Raw genomic sequence first — 17074 nt, 5'->3', positions numbered from 1 at the left:
GACATGAACTGGGTGTAAGGAACTTAACTCATAGTTGCCACCCTGTAGCTGATAAGCAGGAAGTATCATAGGCCTATAATCTCTCCACCTATAAAACGGTCCATTTTTATTTATCCAGTTTGAGTGATAGAGTCGTCTTTTGGTTGTACATTCATGTTTATCATTCAGTATTAACAGAGTATCAGTTACTTGTCTGATACAGTAGTCTGCCTTATCTGTGAGGGGTACTTTTAGGATCCCCAAATGGATGCCTGAAACTGCAGATAGTGCCATACCACATATACTGTGTTTTTCCCTATACATACATACCTGTGATGAAGTTTATAAATTAGACACAGTAAGATATTAGCAACAATAAGGAAATAGAATAATTATAACTACACTAATAAAATGTGAATGTGGTCTCAGTGTGAGATTTCATTATGCTACTCAAAATAGTGTGCAATTTAAATGAGTTATTCGTGGAATTTTCTATTTAATATTTCTAGACTGGTTGACTATAGGTAACTGAAACCACACTACTGTACTATATTATGGTATCCAGAAGAATTTGAAATAACTGCATACAGGGAATGTGCAATCTGGGTGAAACATGATACAACTGTGAAACAACTAATGAACAATATTTAATGGTGTGGATCAGATAAGTTAAAAATAGAAGTGAGCTCTGGCTGGGTAGCTCAGTTGGTTAGAGTTGTCCCCATAAGCAGAGGTTGTGGGTTTGCTCCATGGTCAGGGAACAAAAGAATCAACCAATGAAGGCCTAAGTAAAGTGGAACAATAAATCAATGTTTCTCTCTCCCTCCTCCCTCCCTCATTTCCTCTCCCTCAAATCAGTTTAAAAAATAGAAGTGAAAAACAGATCTGCGAACTAAAGGCCCTTTCACACCCAATGGTAACACATGGTAAATATTGCTTAAAAGATGTGTGGTCCCTTTGCTCTTACCCACGTGACTTGATTGTCTCTGGATGGATGATGCTCAGATCTCTAACTGCAGACCTCTGCTCTCTCCAGAGTCATAATCATTCTTTTGTTCTACAAACATTAGGTATGTACTCAGTCACTATTAGGTGCTAGTGGTACTTTATAACTGCAAAACTCTCTTCCTCTAGGCATCCTGATTATCACATCAAACTTAACTCTTTGCCTTCTACCTCATATTCACTCCTCTTCCTGCATCCCTACATGCAAGTGAGTATATCAGGAGCACATCTCTGGATCATCATCATCATCATCAAATTTCTACTATGTGCCATTATTTTTTGAACAATCAAAATTCCTTAATCTCTTCCAGAGATTTCCAAAGTGTCACCTCAATGCAACGGTCCTGCACTACCTACCAATACTCTCACCACACACTACCTTAGCGGAACCTCTCATGAATTTCCGTGTTAATTTCATGTTCTCCCAGTTTCCTTTGCTTATTTCCCTTTTCTGCTCCTTTATTACCCTTCTGGAGCCTCCTGGTTCCTTTGTTTCAAGAAGTGAGCATTCTTTCTTTGAATTCACATGGTGTTTTTATTTTACATTGTTGACATAATTATTATTTTACATGTGATTTACTCACCCTTTGCTTAGTACCTAATAGTGTGCACTCCGAACTTAATGAAGTAACTTGTCTTACTGTAGACGAAAGTCTGTATTTCATAGAGGAAAGAACTAGACCAGTGATTTCAACCTGCGAGCCACAAGAACTTTCAAACATGCAATACCTGACTATTTCATTAGGGGCACTGAAGTCTCTTCCCTTAGATTATCAACTTAAAAAAATAACAGCCAACACAACGATAGCTGTCTGCATAAACATATAGGTCATATAATAAAATTGTATCTTATTGGTTATGTCTCATAATAAGGTTATGTCTGATTGGTTAATTCTCGGTACCAGAAGTTCTTATATTCAAATATACGCACCTGATTTTTTAAAAGTCACTTTGGAGCAAAAAGGATAGATAATTGCTAATTATTATTATTTCGTAACTCAATCAATATTATGCCTACTTTTGTCAGATCAGCAAAAAAATGCAGTTTTTTGTGTGTCACAGAATTTTAGTAATTAGTGTACGTGTGCCACAAGATGAAAACGGTTGAAAATTGCTGAACTAGACTAAAGCAAAGGGTAGAATCTGAAGAGCAGAGAGGAGCAGATAGAAGTGTGTAGGTAATGGGGTTACGTGCACCAGGTACAGATTGCTAATTTTCAAACTGGGATGCAAATACTAGTTTTTTAAAAAGCGAACATTTCTTTGGTTATTAGAATGGCACTTTGCAATTTTGGAGTGCTTTGAAGACCCATTATGAAAATTACTGTCAATGCCAAAAAGAAGGGCACCATTTGGTTTCTTTTAGTTTCCTGTTTATTAGGTTATGGGATTCTGCTTTCCTGGGCTTTTTCAATCATTGTTTTCCTGCCTTAGGACTGTGGTGTTTCCTGAAGCATATAGTGGGAAGCAGCTTCAAGTATATGCACCTGATTTTTTAAAAGTCACTTTGGAGCAAATGGGGTTAAAGTAACAATGCACCCACTAATCACAGGACTAAGATGAACCCTGTCTGTTTCACAGGATTGTTTTGAAGATCGAATAAGGTGAAGTAGTATGAACGTGCTTTGTGAATGATATAACACTGTATAAATGTGAGAGAGGGTTATTGTTCCCTGACCTTTACAGAACTAGAGAGTAGGCATTGGAGTGGTCACCAGGTGGAGACTGGGCCCTGAGAGGGTCTGCCTCAGGCTGGCCTGCAGTGTGTGGGTTCTTGACTTCATTTGGGAAAGATTTTACGAGTCCTGGTGATTTTGAGGGAACATTTATTAAAGCTGGGGACAGCCAAAGAAGAAGAAGGAGGAGAAGAAGGAGAAGGAGAAGAAGAAAAGGAAGGAAGGAAGGAAGGGAGGGAGGGAGGGAGGGAGGGAGGGAGGGAGGGAGGGAAGGAAGGAAGGAAAGGAAGGAAGGAAAGGAAAAGAAAAGAAAAAAAAAGGAAGGACTTAGGGTTGCTTAGGGTTGAAGGAGAGAGCCGAGGTGGTCCTCTGCTTTGGCTCCCTAGAAATATTATAGGAAAGAAATGAGCCAAGGCGGGGCTGCTGTCAGCTCACTGGGAAGTGAAGGTCAGTGACAGAAGTGAGCCAAGGTGGAGCTACTTTCAGCTGACTGGAAAGTCAGAGAAAAGGGGGGCCTTGGAGACAGCTTCAGAGGGTAAACCTGGGACGAGCTGCTGCTACCTGCTGCTCCCTGGTTGCAAGTCTTGTGGGGACCCTTAGAGTTTGGGAGAAAGAAAGTGAAAAGTTGATGTCCGAGAACGTGCTCCAGAAAGAGCCTGCCCTGGTATGCTTTGTCTTGAGGGTTTTTATCTCCTGGGTAAGAATTTTGGGGGAAGATTTCAATAGAATACACATCAACTTTCCAGGTGCATTTTTAATATGCTGGTGCATCAGAATGAGCGTATAGGGGACATTGATATTATTCTCTGGTCAGTTTTACTGCTTTACTTTTCCCTTGGGTGTCTGGCTCTAAAAGAGTTTTTGTTATTTGGTCCCCTGAATTCATCCATCCTTGGGTTTGGCTGGCACAAATGGTATTAATTGTGTTTCTGTCCTCTATCTCCCTGACGGGGGCCCAAAAGCCCTCTGACACCCGACAGCTCTCCCCAAGCAGTGTGTTTTGGCAGAAAGAGCCTGAAAGATGGGGTGATGAGCCCCAGCTCTTCATTTTAGTGTGTAGATGAGTTACTTAATCTTCCTAGTATTTTCTAGTCTGTAAAATGGTTTAATAAGACTCACCTCAAGGGTAGTAGCACTAACAAAATGAGACAATGAGAGCAAAGCACAGGGCCCAGAGCCTGACAGTAGAAGTTTAGCAAATACTGATCTCCTCCCCTTTGCCGAGGTGTGCTGGAATTTGCCTGCTGTGCTCATTACCTTAAATCCTTTTTAAAATAGGCTCCACAATAAATAAGGAAACCAGCAAGATTGAATAAAAAGCAGACCTTCTTTTCTCTTTTGCTCTTCCTCTCTCATCTTTATTCATTTTCCTTTCTATGTGTTCCTTTTCTTCCCTATTGTTTCTTTCTTTTTCTTTTGTTTGCATGTGTATATGTGCCTGTGTTTCCATTTGTTTATTTTCTGCTTCTCTTACCATATCTTAACCAGGATCAGGGGTCAATTAATCAAATATCTTTACTATGAGAGTCATATCAGAAGATATAAGGGGTCCAGAAAACAGAAGTATTAAAGAACTGAACCAAGTTTCTCACTTCATGCCCCTGGCATTGAAAAATGTAAGATCTGCCCTGGCGGGGTAGCTCAGTTGGTTAGAATGTTGTTCCAGTACACCAAGTTTACAGGTTTGATCCCTGATCAGGGCACATACAAAAAGCAACCAATGAATACATAAATAAGGGGAACAACAAATAACAAATCAATCTCTCTCTCTCTCTCTCTCTCTCTCTCTCTCCTCTTTAAAATCAATAAATTAAAAAATTAAATAAGAAAAATGCATGATCTATGTAGATATAAACACTCTCAGTTAGGTAACAATTTAGGGGGAAGACCCTCTAACCCAATCCTTAGTATGGCCTGACCACTCTCTTCTCCCTTTACATCTTACTGATTTGTTTGCAGTGATGGGCTCCAAGGCCAAAAGTCAGAACTGTGTCAGGCAGACTGTTTGGGGTTCCCAGAAGCAGAGGGAGATGAGGCAGTAGGAGAAGAGACCATAAGAGAATTGAACTGTAAGAGGCTGGCAGAAGTGGAACTCCCTAAGTTAGAGACCTTGACTTTGATCAAATAACATTCTTTTCTGCTTATTTCTCTCTTTTTTAAAAAAGATTTTATTTATTTATTTTTAGAGAGAGGGGAAGGGAAGGAGAGAGGGAGAGAAACATCAATGTGTGGTTGCTTCCTAAGTGCCCCCTACTGGGGGCCTGGCCATAACCCAGGCATGTGCCCTGACTGGGAATCGAACCAGCGACACTTGGGTTCACAGGCTGGCGCTCAGTCCGCTGAGCCACACCAGCCAGGGCTGCTTATTTCTCTTTATGAAACAAAAACAATAATTCCCTCCTGTCTTAAAAAGTAGTTAGGAAGATCAAATATGAAAGTGCTTTGTGAAATGTGAAGCAGATGAACTGCTATCATAATATGCATTCACTCAATTACAGAGTAGTTATTGTGTAACATCCACCCCTAGGCATTGGAGTAGCATAAAGAACAAGGGTCTTGGTTTCTAAGGAACCTGAGAGCTAGAGGGTATTTTTAGGATAATGAGTAGGATGGGATATTTAGACAGTAGATCTGAAGATTTAGAAACTAGAATTGGCCAAAAGAAGGCTATAGCCAGTCTTCTAAAATGTGCAGAGTGACAGTAACAATTTCAAGATGCCCTAATCCAGTAGGTGTGCCTCAAACTTTCTTTCCACTATGTGTGTCACCAAGGTGAGGGCTGAAGCAGCTCAAATGCACCATGAGCAGGAGGAAGCTGTGGGATGATGGGGAGGGTCCCAGCAAAGACTGGAGCCTTGTCAGCATCATCAGAAACCGCAGGAAACCAGGTCAGTGTGTGGGGCCCACTCCCTTAGCTCCAGGGCTCTGCTATGAGCTCTGTGGCTTCCTGAGCAGACTGGGCTGATTAATGGATCCCTGAAAGAACCCGGAGGCCCATTTGGCATGGAGCTCTTTGTCCAAAAAAGCTGAAACTAGCCAGTGGGAAGAGAAAGTTAAACTGTAGTCCCAAGAGTCAGCCAGGTGGGGAACCAGGACAAATTAATTAGAAGCCAAGTGAGACTTACATATATCCTATAGTGTTTTCTTGTTGTTCTGCCCAATTCCAAATGGTGTGTCTGTTGCCTCTGTCTCTGGTATCCAATGCAGAGTAGTGCTTAGTAGCTCTGTTGATTCTTTAAGTGAGGGGATCAAGCATGTGTCCTGAGGACATCCAAGTCCAAGAAGAGCCAGTTCAGAGCTGGGCAGATCTAGAGAGTTTCACAGGAGTAGGAGGGGTTAAGAAATGGGTGCATCGGATCATTTCCCTAACCCTGTGCTGGCCTCTTTCCTGCAATTTCTCTGCCAGAGCAGAAGCCCCTTGCCCTCCAGCTGGAGACAGTAAGGTTTTCTGGGGGGCAAGCATCCCTCATTCCCTGTGCTGGGAGGAAAAGGAATGTGACCTGGCCTGCTTGTTAGGCTCAAGGAGGAGCTTTGGGGCTGGGCGGGGCAGGGGCAGGCTGAGGCGAGGGCTCCTGCTGGCATTGTGCTCCCTGCTGCTGTACTGCAAAGTGCTGCCACCAACCTTTCAGGCTGTGCAGCCATGTTCCGGACACCCTGACCCAACGGAAGCCCATGGGGCACCGCAGACTGGCAGCCCTGCTCCTGCCTCTCCACCTGCTGCTCATTGGCCTCTCCACCTCTGCTGGAATTGGCTGCCCCTGTCTGCCCCACTGGAACACCCGCTGCCTGCTCGCTGTCCACATGGTAAAGTACCATTGCCAGGTGGGGGCACCTGCCTGCCACAGGCTGCAAAGTTCCCTACTCTCCTGTCTTTCCTTTCCTACCTCCCCAAGGCCCTGTGCTCTGGTGCAGCTTTGGTGTGTCCTCTACACGGTCTCAAAGGGTTAGCCAAGGTCCTGGTGGGCTGAGGGCCTGGGCAGGGTGCAGCTGGGAGGAAAAGAGCCACAGAGTGTGGGCTGTTTGTCCTGGGCCTTGGAATGAGTTGATTTGTGGGAAAGACCCCAGGGAGAGTGCTGCCTATGGGAGTCCCTACTAATTATACTTCTCTCCTTCCCCCACCCCTCCTCACACCCCACACTGGGTTCTGTGCCTTCAGGATGACAGTTTCACAGGTAAGTCTCATTCCCTGCCCTGCTCCTCTTCCCTACAACCTTTTTGTTCCAGATTCCCAGTGAGCATTCCATTCTAATTTTTGCTTCCCAGACTGAGAATTAGCATAGTACCAAAGAAAAAACAGGGTTTAGAATCGGGACAAGCCTGGATTCGCATTACCACTCCTCCACACACTCTACATGTGGCTGCAGGCAGTGTGCTTCATTTCTCTGACCCCCAGTTTCTGAGGGGCCTATCAGCGCAGTAGGAATAATTGTACAATAAAGACTGTTGCCCCTGAGCTGCGGGGAGGACTAAATGAGAGATATGTGTGAATCTCCAGGCAACGCCCCACCCCCTGCCCTTAACTGTCAGTAATAAAATGACCTTCAGCTCTGGCCAGTGTGACTCAGTTGGTTGGAGTGTCAGCCCATAAATGTCCTGATTGGGGCACATGCCTGGGTAGAGGGTTTGGTCCCCAGTCAGGGAGCATGCAAGAGGCAACTGATCAATGTTTCTCGCTCACATTGATGCTTCTCTTTCTTTCCCTCCCTATCCCTCTCTCTAAAATCAATAAGCATTTCCTTGAGTGAGGATAAAAAATAAAATAAATAAAATGACCTTCATATTTTTCCACACATTATTTTACTTGAACTTGACAACAGCCCCACCTTATGAATGATAAAACTGAGGCTTAGAGGGTCTATAACTTGCCTAAGGTCACACGGCCAGGGTGTAAATGGCAGAACTCAGCCTCAAGTCCAACTTGTCGGAGGCAGGAGCAACCTCCTTGAACCCTACCACTTCATTTGTTTTCATCTTTTGCAGAAAGATCTGCCCATATTCCTTGTCATACCCAGTTGGCTACCCCCATCTCCCCAAAGCCTCGGGGTGCTTGGCTCTGGAGCTGCCCCTGCTGTTTGTGCCTACACCCGGTGTCAGCTCCTTCCGGTATGAGAAATAGCCCGTGGACCATTCTCAGTGGGGACGTGAATTAGGGTCCTGAGGGGTGGGGGCAGGAGGGAAGAGACTGAGGCAGGTGGGGACTATATGAGAACAAATGTTTGTCCTGTTTTCAACCTCAACAAAGACTTAGGTCATCCTAGATACACAGCATGACTGATGTGAGTTCGTTTGTGTCATTTGTGAAGGTGTTTCTCCTTTCAGCTAGTAGCAGTTGGAATTAAAGTGTTTCGTTCTATAAATTTACCTTCTATTTGTAAAGTAAGATCATTTTTATTCAACTCTATACTTTCACTGCCTAGCTCAGTGCCTAATACGTATTAAATGTCCATATATTGCTTAAGAATGGGCAGTTTGTAATTTGTCATGGTTATAAATAATGCTACAATGAACATCTTTATGATGTCCTCTACTTTTTTCCACTTAAGCAATTAATCCTTTTTTGATTGTATCATAACTTTCAGGTCTAAAGGGGCTTGATGTTATTACCCTCCTTGATCTAAAATGACTTACTGTCCGACACTGGGCCCTCATCTCCCGGTTGGGGAGGGGCAACGAGGGACTGGATATTGAATGTGTCCTTTCCTGTGCAGGCCTTCGGTGGGGCTGGTTCCACCACCTGGTGCAGAAATCCAAAAAGCCTTACATGTTCCAGTTCTGTAGGAGACACAAGATCCCAGCCTCTGCTCAGGTACTCGCCCTGCCAGGCCCAGCCCTGCCTTTGCCCCACAACCCTTTCCTTTCTCTGGCCCTGTGAGAGGTAGAAAGTGTGGAGATGAAGTAGACTATTCCTCCATTACACAGTTAGGGAGACTGCGGCCTAAATGTCAAGCAACTTGCCTACGGTCCTCCGGTTCTAGAGGGAGAAATAGAAGCCAGAGATCCTGATGCCTGGCTTAAAGCCAACCTTGCCCTCTGTCTGCAGAGGAAGCTGCTGAGTCGCTATTGCCTGTCTGAGAAGGGCCATCACATCTCTGTCACCTCCCAAGACATCTCCCACAAGAGGCTGCGCTTCAAAAGGACCCAACCTTCAGACCCAGAGGCAGTGGAAGTTCTCCTGAGACGGGACTCACAGAAGCATAAAGGTAGACATGGGTGTGCCTGGAGATGGGCACGGTCACATAGGGGTGCCTTTGCTAAGGCCAAGAGACAAGGCCACCAAATCCCCCTTCTCCCCAGGGCCTGAGTTCTACTTTGACTTGCTGCCTGAGGCCCGGGCTATTCGAGTGAGCATCCCCCCAGGCCCTGAGGTCAATGTACGTCTTTGTCACCAGTGGGCACTAGAGTGCGAAGAGCTGAACAGTCCCTTTGATGCCCAGGTATGGAGTGCCATTGCCCTGCGAAAAGCCAGATCACACAGCACTGGAGCAAAAATGGCCTACCCATTGTACATACAGGGAGACTGAGGTCCGGGGGGAGATACTTCTCCAAGACCCACAAATCCGAAGTGTCTGGCATTAAGACTAGGCAGAAAATACAGGGGGCCTTATCACCTAGGAGAAGAGGGAAGGAAAGGGCCTGCAGAGACTTGAAACAACCAGGAATAGCTGGCAGAGAAATAAATACGGCATTTATCGCTAATGAGAGGCTACTCCGTGAGATTCAGGTTGCATTAAGAAACATTTTCAGTTCTTCCAAGAAGTTGCTCTCCCTGAGAAAATAACAAAGTGGTCATGCCTGTTCTGGCACCCTTCCACTTCCCTCTCTTTGTTGCCTTTTACAGAGAATGAGATGTCCCCCATTCTCCCATCCCAGGTCCTGACACCCCGCCTCAAACTCCAGTTGTCCCCAAGGCCCTTGTATACAGCCCGTATGATGTACAGGGACTGACCCTGCACCCCGAGGCCCCAGGCCCTCTCTATTTGTAAAATGGTGATGACACCTCCCAAGGTCGCTGTGATGCTGCATTTTATTGAGTGAGCACTTTGGCACCCACCGCCCTACCTGGCCTACAGTGGCAGTTGTTAAATGTGCATTCCTTCCCTGTCTCCTCCCTCCCCAACTCCAAATGAAGGGTGGGGCAAAAGTAGAGTTACAGCTCTGAGTACATGGAACACAAAGTGTATTCTTGTGTTATTATTTATTAATTATTATATTATCTTTCATACGAACAACTGGAATGTAAACCTACTTTTGCCCCACCTTGTACTGAGACACCTAGAGAAGATGGTCAGAGTATGAAACAGAGACCCCTCAGGAGGAAATTTTTCAATGAAAAAAATTAAGTTTTTTACAAGAGGAAAAATAAGGTGTTGTCCAAGGTCCCAGCTCCCTCCTGCCCTCGGGAGGCTGCCTGTGCTCTTTCTCAGGCATCTCTTCTCTCCCTTCACTGCCTCACCAACAGGCAACCGTGTCTTGGGGCCGCACTGTAGACCTGCCTTATGAATTCCTTCAGCCCTGTCTGTGCATAGAGGTGAGTAGAGAAAACGTGTGGGTTGTCCATGGCCCCAAATCGTGCAGCTGGTCAAACACAGCTCCAGTAAGTCAGGTTTTAGAAGGACTGGGTGTTTACGATGTGCTTGAGAAGATGGATGCCAGCTTGGCTGTGAGCCACACACTGGATCAGAGAAGGAAGTGTCCTGCTGGACACGAGACATTCTTAGGGGTGATTCCAATCTCAGCCCCCAATCCCAGCTTTCCTTGGTCCAGACCTGGCCTCAGCCCACAGAAGCAGAATAGAGAGCTGCCTTCACTGTGTGCACTGATTAGTCACAGTGGGGGCACGTGGCCTTTGCAAGGTTCCACATGACCCCAAAAGTCTTGTCCCCACTAGCCCTTCATGGTAGTGCTCCTCTCCATAATTCTGAAGTGCCTGACATTAAGACTTTTTGAAGTGGACAGAAAAGGCAGGGGGCCTTGTCACCCAGGAAGAAACTAAAGGGAGGGTGCAGGCAGAGACTTGGAGCACTGAGCATCTGCCAGGGTGGATAAGCACCAGGCGTTTGGGCAGCCCAGAGGGAGGGCCCACACTGGGCACTAGGCACCTTGGGAACCACTGAGCTTGGAGGTGTGAACTGAGATGTGGACCTCATGATCTGCCTCTTTCTAGGGCTGGGTTCTCCTCTCCAGGGAGAAGAGGGCTCAGCCCCTCACTAACTGAGCTTACTCCCATACTCCGAGGGTCCTCCCAAAGCGCGTCAAGCATCACTTACCCTTGCCTACCCCCTGTGCTGCTCCCCCTCCTCAGTGCCCTGCCAGCTCAGGCAGCTTGCCCTAGGGCAAGGTCAAGCCAGAATGAGTTTCAGGTCTGAGTGATATAGGGAAAGCCCTACCTCTGACCTTCCCTGCTTGCCCTTCTGTCCCCACCAGGCATCCTACCTCCAAGAGGACACTGTGAGGCGCAGAAAATGTCCCTTTCAGAGCTGGCCTGAAGCCTGTGAGTGCTGCTCATATGCACTCTCGTGCGCACACAGCCTCTCTCTGTCTCTCTTCCATACACATACACACACCTGCACACACTTTACACCTGTGTTGCAGGAAGCCCCTAGAAGGCATGGCGGCATTTTTGCTGGAGTCAGTGGGAGGAAAGGGCTACCATATCTATCGACCAGCCTGCCAATAAATCAAGTATTGAGCATGGTACTAGGCACTGGGGGAGATTCAGAAATATGGGACACAGGAGGGAGTGTCCCGAGGATGGGCCAGAAGAGCTGGGCTCACTCACATCCCAGCTATGCCATTTATTCCTCTCTGAGCCTCAGCTTCCTCAACTGTAAAATAATGGTACTTGCCCTGCCTTACTTTCCAACTGTTTATGAGGCTTGACTTCAATATGATATATGAAAAAGTTGGCGACCTCTAAAGTGCTGTCCATACATTATTGTCCCCAAACATGACAAATGAATAGCACAAAGCAGCCTGCAGTCCAGGGCTGGGTAGTAGCCTGTGGGACATGAACTTAGGAGAGGGAGAAGCCAGTGAAGGCTGTCATCAGCAAGACGAGGTCTCTCGGAGGTGGTGACACCTGAGCTGTGCTCAGAAAATGGGTGGGGTTTAGAAAGGAAGGCATTCCTGGTTCTGAGAGAGGGGCCTCAGCAAAGATATAAAGATTCCAGGTTTGGGGGATCAGCAAAGAGCTAGCTGGAATGGAGGTGTAGGAAGGAGAGGAGACACATAAATAGAAAAGATAATAAAAGGGGACTAGAAAAGGTGTACTTCTTTGAGGGGTTCCAAGCAGACCAGGAACTGTGCTGGGCACCTTCACACACATTGCCTCCTGATGCCCTGGGGGTGGGGGTGGCAAAGCAGGGCCCAGTCCTCCCCAAGCCTCACTCTCTGCCTCTGCTGCCTGCCCAGATGGCTCGGACTTTTGGAAGTCAGTGAAATTTACTGACTACAGCCAGCACAGTCAGATGGTCATGGCCCCGACACTCCACTGCCCACTGAAGCTGGAGGCCTCCCTCTGCCAGAGGCAGGGCTGGCACACCCTCTGTGAAGATCTCCCCAATGCCACAGCTCGAGAGTCAGAGGGGGTGAGACGGGACTCCCCAGGACCCGGGTGGCAGGGCTGGGGCCCAGGGCTCTGCTGCCTGACTAACGCCCATCTCCTGCCACAGAGGTATGTTTTGGAGAAAGTGGACTTGCACCCCCAGCTCTGCTTCAAGGTACAAGCGTGAGTGAGAGGAGTGGGTGTAGGTATGGATGGTGCCTGGGGTTTGCTGACCTGCCATTCTTGGATTATTTCTCAGTTCTCTTTTGGAAACAGCAGCCATGTTGAATGTCCCCGCCAGACTGGTGAGCCAATGAGTGACCCTGGCTGGGAGCCCCTCCCAACATTTCACCTCATCCAACCATGACCAAGCCAAACTGTAGCCCTGCCCTGACTTCTCTGTCAGCTGCAGCCCAGCTCCTGTCACCTCCTGCAAACGGGGTCTCTCACGTGATCCTTTTTGCCCCGCTCCCCGGCAGCCCCATCCTGGAATGTGAGCATGGACACCCAGGCTCAGCAGCTGATCCTTCACTTCTCCACAAGGACACATGCCACCTTCAGTGCTGCTTGGAGCCACCCAGACTTGGGACAGGACGGTCTGGTGCCCCCTGTATACAGCATCAGCCAGGTATGCTCCAGCCAGGCCTGGGCCCCACTAGGTCTCATTGCTCAGAGCTCATCAAGTGGTGACAAGCAAATTCCAGACTTATATCATCTGGTTATTTATTTACTTGATCAGGCTTTGTTCAACTGGTTCCTCTGCCAGTCAGTGAGGTCTTCCATGGGGCAGTTTCTAATTCTTTCAGTTTCTGAACTTGCAGGGATAAACAGAGGCAAAAGACTGGCCCTCTCATGTCCAACTGTTCTCTGGCCCACTCAAACTGTTGCCACATTTTATACTGATGCTATCTCGAATTCAGCCATCCTCTACCACCATGCTCCTGCCTGCCCCTACCAGGCACCTGGCAGGAGTTCTCTGACTATCCTGGGAGACAGAGCCCCTGGAAGCTGAAGTGCTCTTTGTGGAAGACTAAACTACTGGAAGATTTAAGTCTATTATGTGAGCTAAGGACAATTTAACTAGCAGATTTTCTTCTGTGTGTCTGATATAAAAACCACAATCAAATATATCTTCAAAACCACAGCCCCAAGCTGACTAAGCATGAGTAGCTCTCCAAGTTCTTTCTTAAATACTCACCTGCAGCTCATTTATTTGTTTCATATTCTCTGAGGGCTCCTAAGCAAACAGGTGGTAGCAAATGCTCAAGATTTAAGACAAAGTCATGCGGGAAAATCTAAAGTTGAGAGCTATATGCATGGACTCATTTGTTTCTGTGAGCCAGGAGAAGACCACCTTCACGGAGTTCAGCCATGATTTGAGAGCCTCTGCTTCAGCACTTGCTCACAGCTGACTGGACAGTGGGGTCTGGGACAGGGGAGGGTAGAAGGTAGGGGGTGGAGGGTGTTCCCAAAGGATGGAGATTCTGCTCAGCTCCCTGCCCAGCATGCAGAACATAGGGCAGAGCCAAATGCTGCCTGTGGACAGATAGTGATCAATTCTGTCCAATTCAGCATGCATTCATTGAGGGCCTGCTCTGTGTCTGCCCCGTCTTAGGCCTTGGGAGGTATAGAAAGAGTATGTCACAGAGTCTCTGCACCCAGGAGTCCCCAGTGTAATAATAGCTACTAAACGAATGCACACTGCACTGTGTAGTCTAAGAAGTGGTCACATGCACATTTCCATGTGATGGTCAATAATCCAGTAAATCAAGAATTATTACTCTTCACAAACAAATGAAGAAACTGAGGCTCAGGGATCAATGTAACAAAGATCATACAGCTAGGAACCACGAAGGCAACAGTTAAGTCTGATGTTATTTGCTGTGGTCTCCTGACTGCACAACTTACATTCTTTCTAATGGGTAAGGCGTCCCTTCAGGTATGCAGAACAGGAGGGGGGCATTGTATTATTAATCTCCCTGTTTGGCGAGCTGCATGAGGACAGAGACAACATCTGCGCCTGCCTTCTTTCCTCGGGGTTTGGCACAGAGTCAGTACCCAGGGTATGTCTGTTGATGAGTGCCTGATTGCCTGATTAATGTGTCTGGGAATGATCAGTGGGATCTAGGAATGAAGCCAGGAAGGCTTCTTGTCAGGGGTGGCATTTGGCCTTAAGCCTGGGGAGGATTTGGGTTGGGAGACGTGGGAAGTAGAAAGGAGGAACAGCATGGGCGAAGCCTCAGGGGCTGAACAGAGCCAGGTTTGCTTCAATATGGACAGTCATTTCGTTCTTTATTCCGACAGACTCAGGGTTCAGGCCCAGTGACACTAGATCTCATCATTCCCTTCCTGAGGCCAGGGGGCTGTATTCTGGTAAGAAATCTCCCCCCCCCTACACACACACACACACATACTCCCCCAGCATCTACTCCACAAGTGGCACATGGGGAAAATCCAGTCTTCCAACATGTTTGGTTTGGACAGCACGGTGTTTGAAATTGGAATTTGTTGTTACCGTTTAAATATTGGGGGATGTCATATTTTAAAAAGCTGATTTTTGGCTTCTCTTAAAAAATCAGAAAACCTGGTGCTCTGTGTCCACATTCAAGCCTGGCGACAACAGGCTGGAACTCAGTCGGTGGTGTCCGATTACTTTAGCCAGGGTCTGTGCCCTCCAGGTTCTCACGGGCACCCTGGCCAGTTTACTCTTTGAGTTCGCCACTCTTGACCTGTTCTGTGTGGGATGAATTCCTTGCCAGGGGACCTCCCCTTCCCCGTCCCCATGCCTCATTTAATTTCCCCTGGAGGAGGCACCATACACTGGCTCACGGGGTGGCGGGGCTCTGTGCCCTCAGGTGTGGCGGTCAGATGTTCAGTTTGCCTGGAAGCGCCTCTTGTGTCCGGATGGTGAGTTCTGTGGGGGGAGGATTACGAGGGAGGTTGGATGCCAAGGAGCCCAGCTGGGCCTCACTCTGCTTGACTCAGTATCTCATAGACGCCTGGGACTATTGATCCTGGCACTGCTGGTCCTCACCACCCTTTTGGGAGTTGTTCTGGTCCTCACCCTCTGGCGCCCACTATCAGGTGAGTTGACTTGGGGGTAATTTGGGGATTTAAACCTGCCCAGCTCCTAGGCTAGCTGCCCCCACCCATCCCCTGCCCAGGCTCCCTTCCCCAAGAGCCATCTACCTGCCGATATACCCAGCTCGCTGCTACCCAAGGCCATGCACTTCAGGCACCCTAGTGGGCAGGAATGGTTGAGGCGGGGCAAAGGTCCCTCTCTGCAGGTGGTTCAGTGTACCAAGTTTCTGGGCAAGAGGCGAGTGGAACGGAAATCCAGCCTGTGCTGCACCTGCCAAGCCTGTGCCCCGGCCCTCACCCCTTCCAGGGGTGCCTTTATCTAAATAGCCCCAAAGCACACTATAGATTAGAGCTGCCTTGGATACCCACCCTCAGCGCAGATAAGGAGCTGGGGGGTGGGGGTTCACCCTATGGTGTAGCCATGAGGCTCAGGAAGATAGAGCTGTGGCTGTTCCTTAATCCTCACCCTGTTCCTGTTGCTCCCACCCTAGGCCCCGGCCAAGCGCAGCCAGTGCTACTCCTGCATGCAGCGGACTCAGAGGCGCAGCGGCGTCTAGTGGGAGCGCTGGCTGAACTGCTGCGGGCCACTTTGGGCGGTGGACGCGATGTGATCGTGGACCTGTGGGAGGGGACGCGCATGGCGCGCGTGGGCCCACTGCCGTGGCTGTGGGCTGCGCGGGCGCAAGTGATGCGGGAGCGGGGCACCGTGCTGCTGCTGTGGAGCAGCGCCTGTTCCAGCCCCACCTGCGGCCCGGATCCCCACACTTCGCCCCTGTGTGGCCTGCTCCGCACCGCCCCACGTCCGCTTCTGCTGCTCGCTTACTTCAGTAGCCTCTGCACCAAAGGCGACATTCCCCCGCCGCTGCGCGCCCTGCCGCGCTACCGCCTGCTGCGTGACCTGCCTCGCCTGCTGCGAGCGCTGGGCGCTGCTGGGCCTTCCACCCAAGCCACTGGCTGGGGCCGCCTGGGCGCTCGGCAGTGCCTGCGGAGTCGCCTGGAACTGTGCCGCCGGCTGGAACGCGAGGCAGCCACACTTGCCCACCAAACCTGAGCAGAGCTCCAGGCAATCCAGATGTCTTGGCCACAGGCGTAGGGGGCACTGGCTGGCATCCCGGAAGGAAGCTTCTACCCTGGAATTCTCATTGTGCCCCCTGATGACTGCTGCCCAAAAGCCTCATTCCCTGCCTTCCAGCCCCGGAGCAGAGCACCCGTCTCACCTCTAGCCCTTGTGCACGTGTGCCAGGCTTCCTCCTGAGGCTTCCCTGCCTCTCAGAACCGCCAGGGAGAGAATCTTTCCTTACTGAGGGCTCCTCTGACTCCAGGGGAGGGAAAGTTTCCCACTTCCTGTCTCCAAAATTTCGGGGAGTAGTTTACACATGCCCCTGTGCAGGCTAGAGAGATTTGGGCAGGGGTAGGGGAGTCTGGAGATTTGGCAGTTCTGAAGGCAGTGGGTCCACGAAAGTGCGATAAAACCCCCTTGAGGGCCAGAGATCCTTCTTTCCCAGACACAGGCCTTGCCCAGATGGGGATGGAGGGAGCACTGGACCCAGGAAAAGGGGCTTTGGCCCTGGGTGGCCGGGACAAAGGTGGGACAGTGGACACCACGATTAATAAAGATGAATAAAGACAAACGTGGTGGATAAACTAAGAAACACGTGCTTCTCTAGTGTGCCCAGGATGCTCAGTTGGGGAAAGTTCAGCACAACCCTGCCTGCGGGTTATTATCCATCAGTTTGTGGCCAAAATCCTCCATGTCCACACTTATACCCACACCCATCACACAGTGCCA

The 17074-nt window shown here is 48.7% G+C and overlaps 1 protein-coding gene across 2 annotated transcripts; it reads left to right on the top strand.

Moving 5' to 3' along the window:
- The first annotated feature begins 6251 nt into the window (after window positions 1-6251).
- On the top strand, window positions 6252-16933 carry IL17RE (interleukin 17 receptor E). Of its 2 annotated transcripts, none has more exons than XM_045832460.1 (16): window positions 6252-6464; window positions 6817-6832; window positions 7641-7763; window positions 8369-8466; window positions 8701-8860; window positions 8955-9094; window positions 10120-10188; window positions 11085-11151; window positions 12072-12247; window positions 12332-12379; window positions 12464-12509; window positions 12684-12832; window positions 14509-14577; window positions 15060-15111; window positions 15190-15288; window positions 15777-16933. In XM_045832460.1, exons 1-16 carry the CDS (start codon window positions 6333-6335, stop codon window positions 16334-16336), a joined length of 2004 nt encoding a protein of 667 aa, XP_045688416.1. In that variant the 5' UTR covers window positions 6252-6332; the 3' UTR covers window positions 16337-16933. The 2 variants fall into 2 exon arrangements, with proteins under 2 accessions (XP_045688416.1, XP_045688415.1); XM_045832459.1 differs by having other exon boundaries at window positions 6252-6482.
- Window positions 16934-17074: the final 141 nt, after the last annotated feature.

This window comes from Phyllostomus hastatus, unplaced genomic scaffold, assembly GCF_019186645.2.
Source record: "Phyllostomus hastatus isolate PE091 unplaced genomic scaffold, TTU_PhHast_1.1 phas_contig_16, whole genome shotgun sequence".
NCBI classification, from domain to species: Eukaryota; Metazoa; Chordata; class Mammalia; order Chiroptera; family Phyllostomidae; genus Phyllostomus; species Phyllostomus hastatus.
The sequence above is the reverse complement of the archived record's forward strand: the minus strand, read 5'-3'. Positions and strand labels throughout refer to the sequence as shown.

Coding starts and splice junctions, on each gene's coding strand:
- IL17RE (XM_045832459.1), top strand. CDS start 6,333: ATGGGGCACCGCAGACTGGCAGCCCTGCTCCTGCCTCTCCACCTGCTG. Junction 12,380..12,463: donor ACCCCCAGCTCTGCTTCAAG/GTACAAGCGTGA, acceptor ATTATTTCTCAG/TTCTCTTTTGGAAACAGCAG. Junction 15,289..15,776: donor CCTCTGGCGCCCACTATCAG/GTGAGTTGACTT, acceptor CTCCCACCCTAG/GCCCCGGCCAAGCGCAGCCA.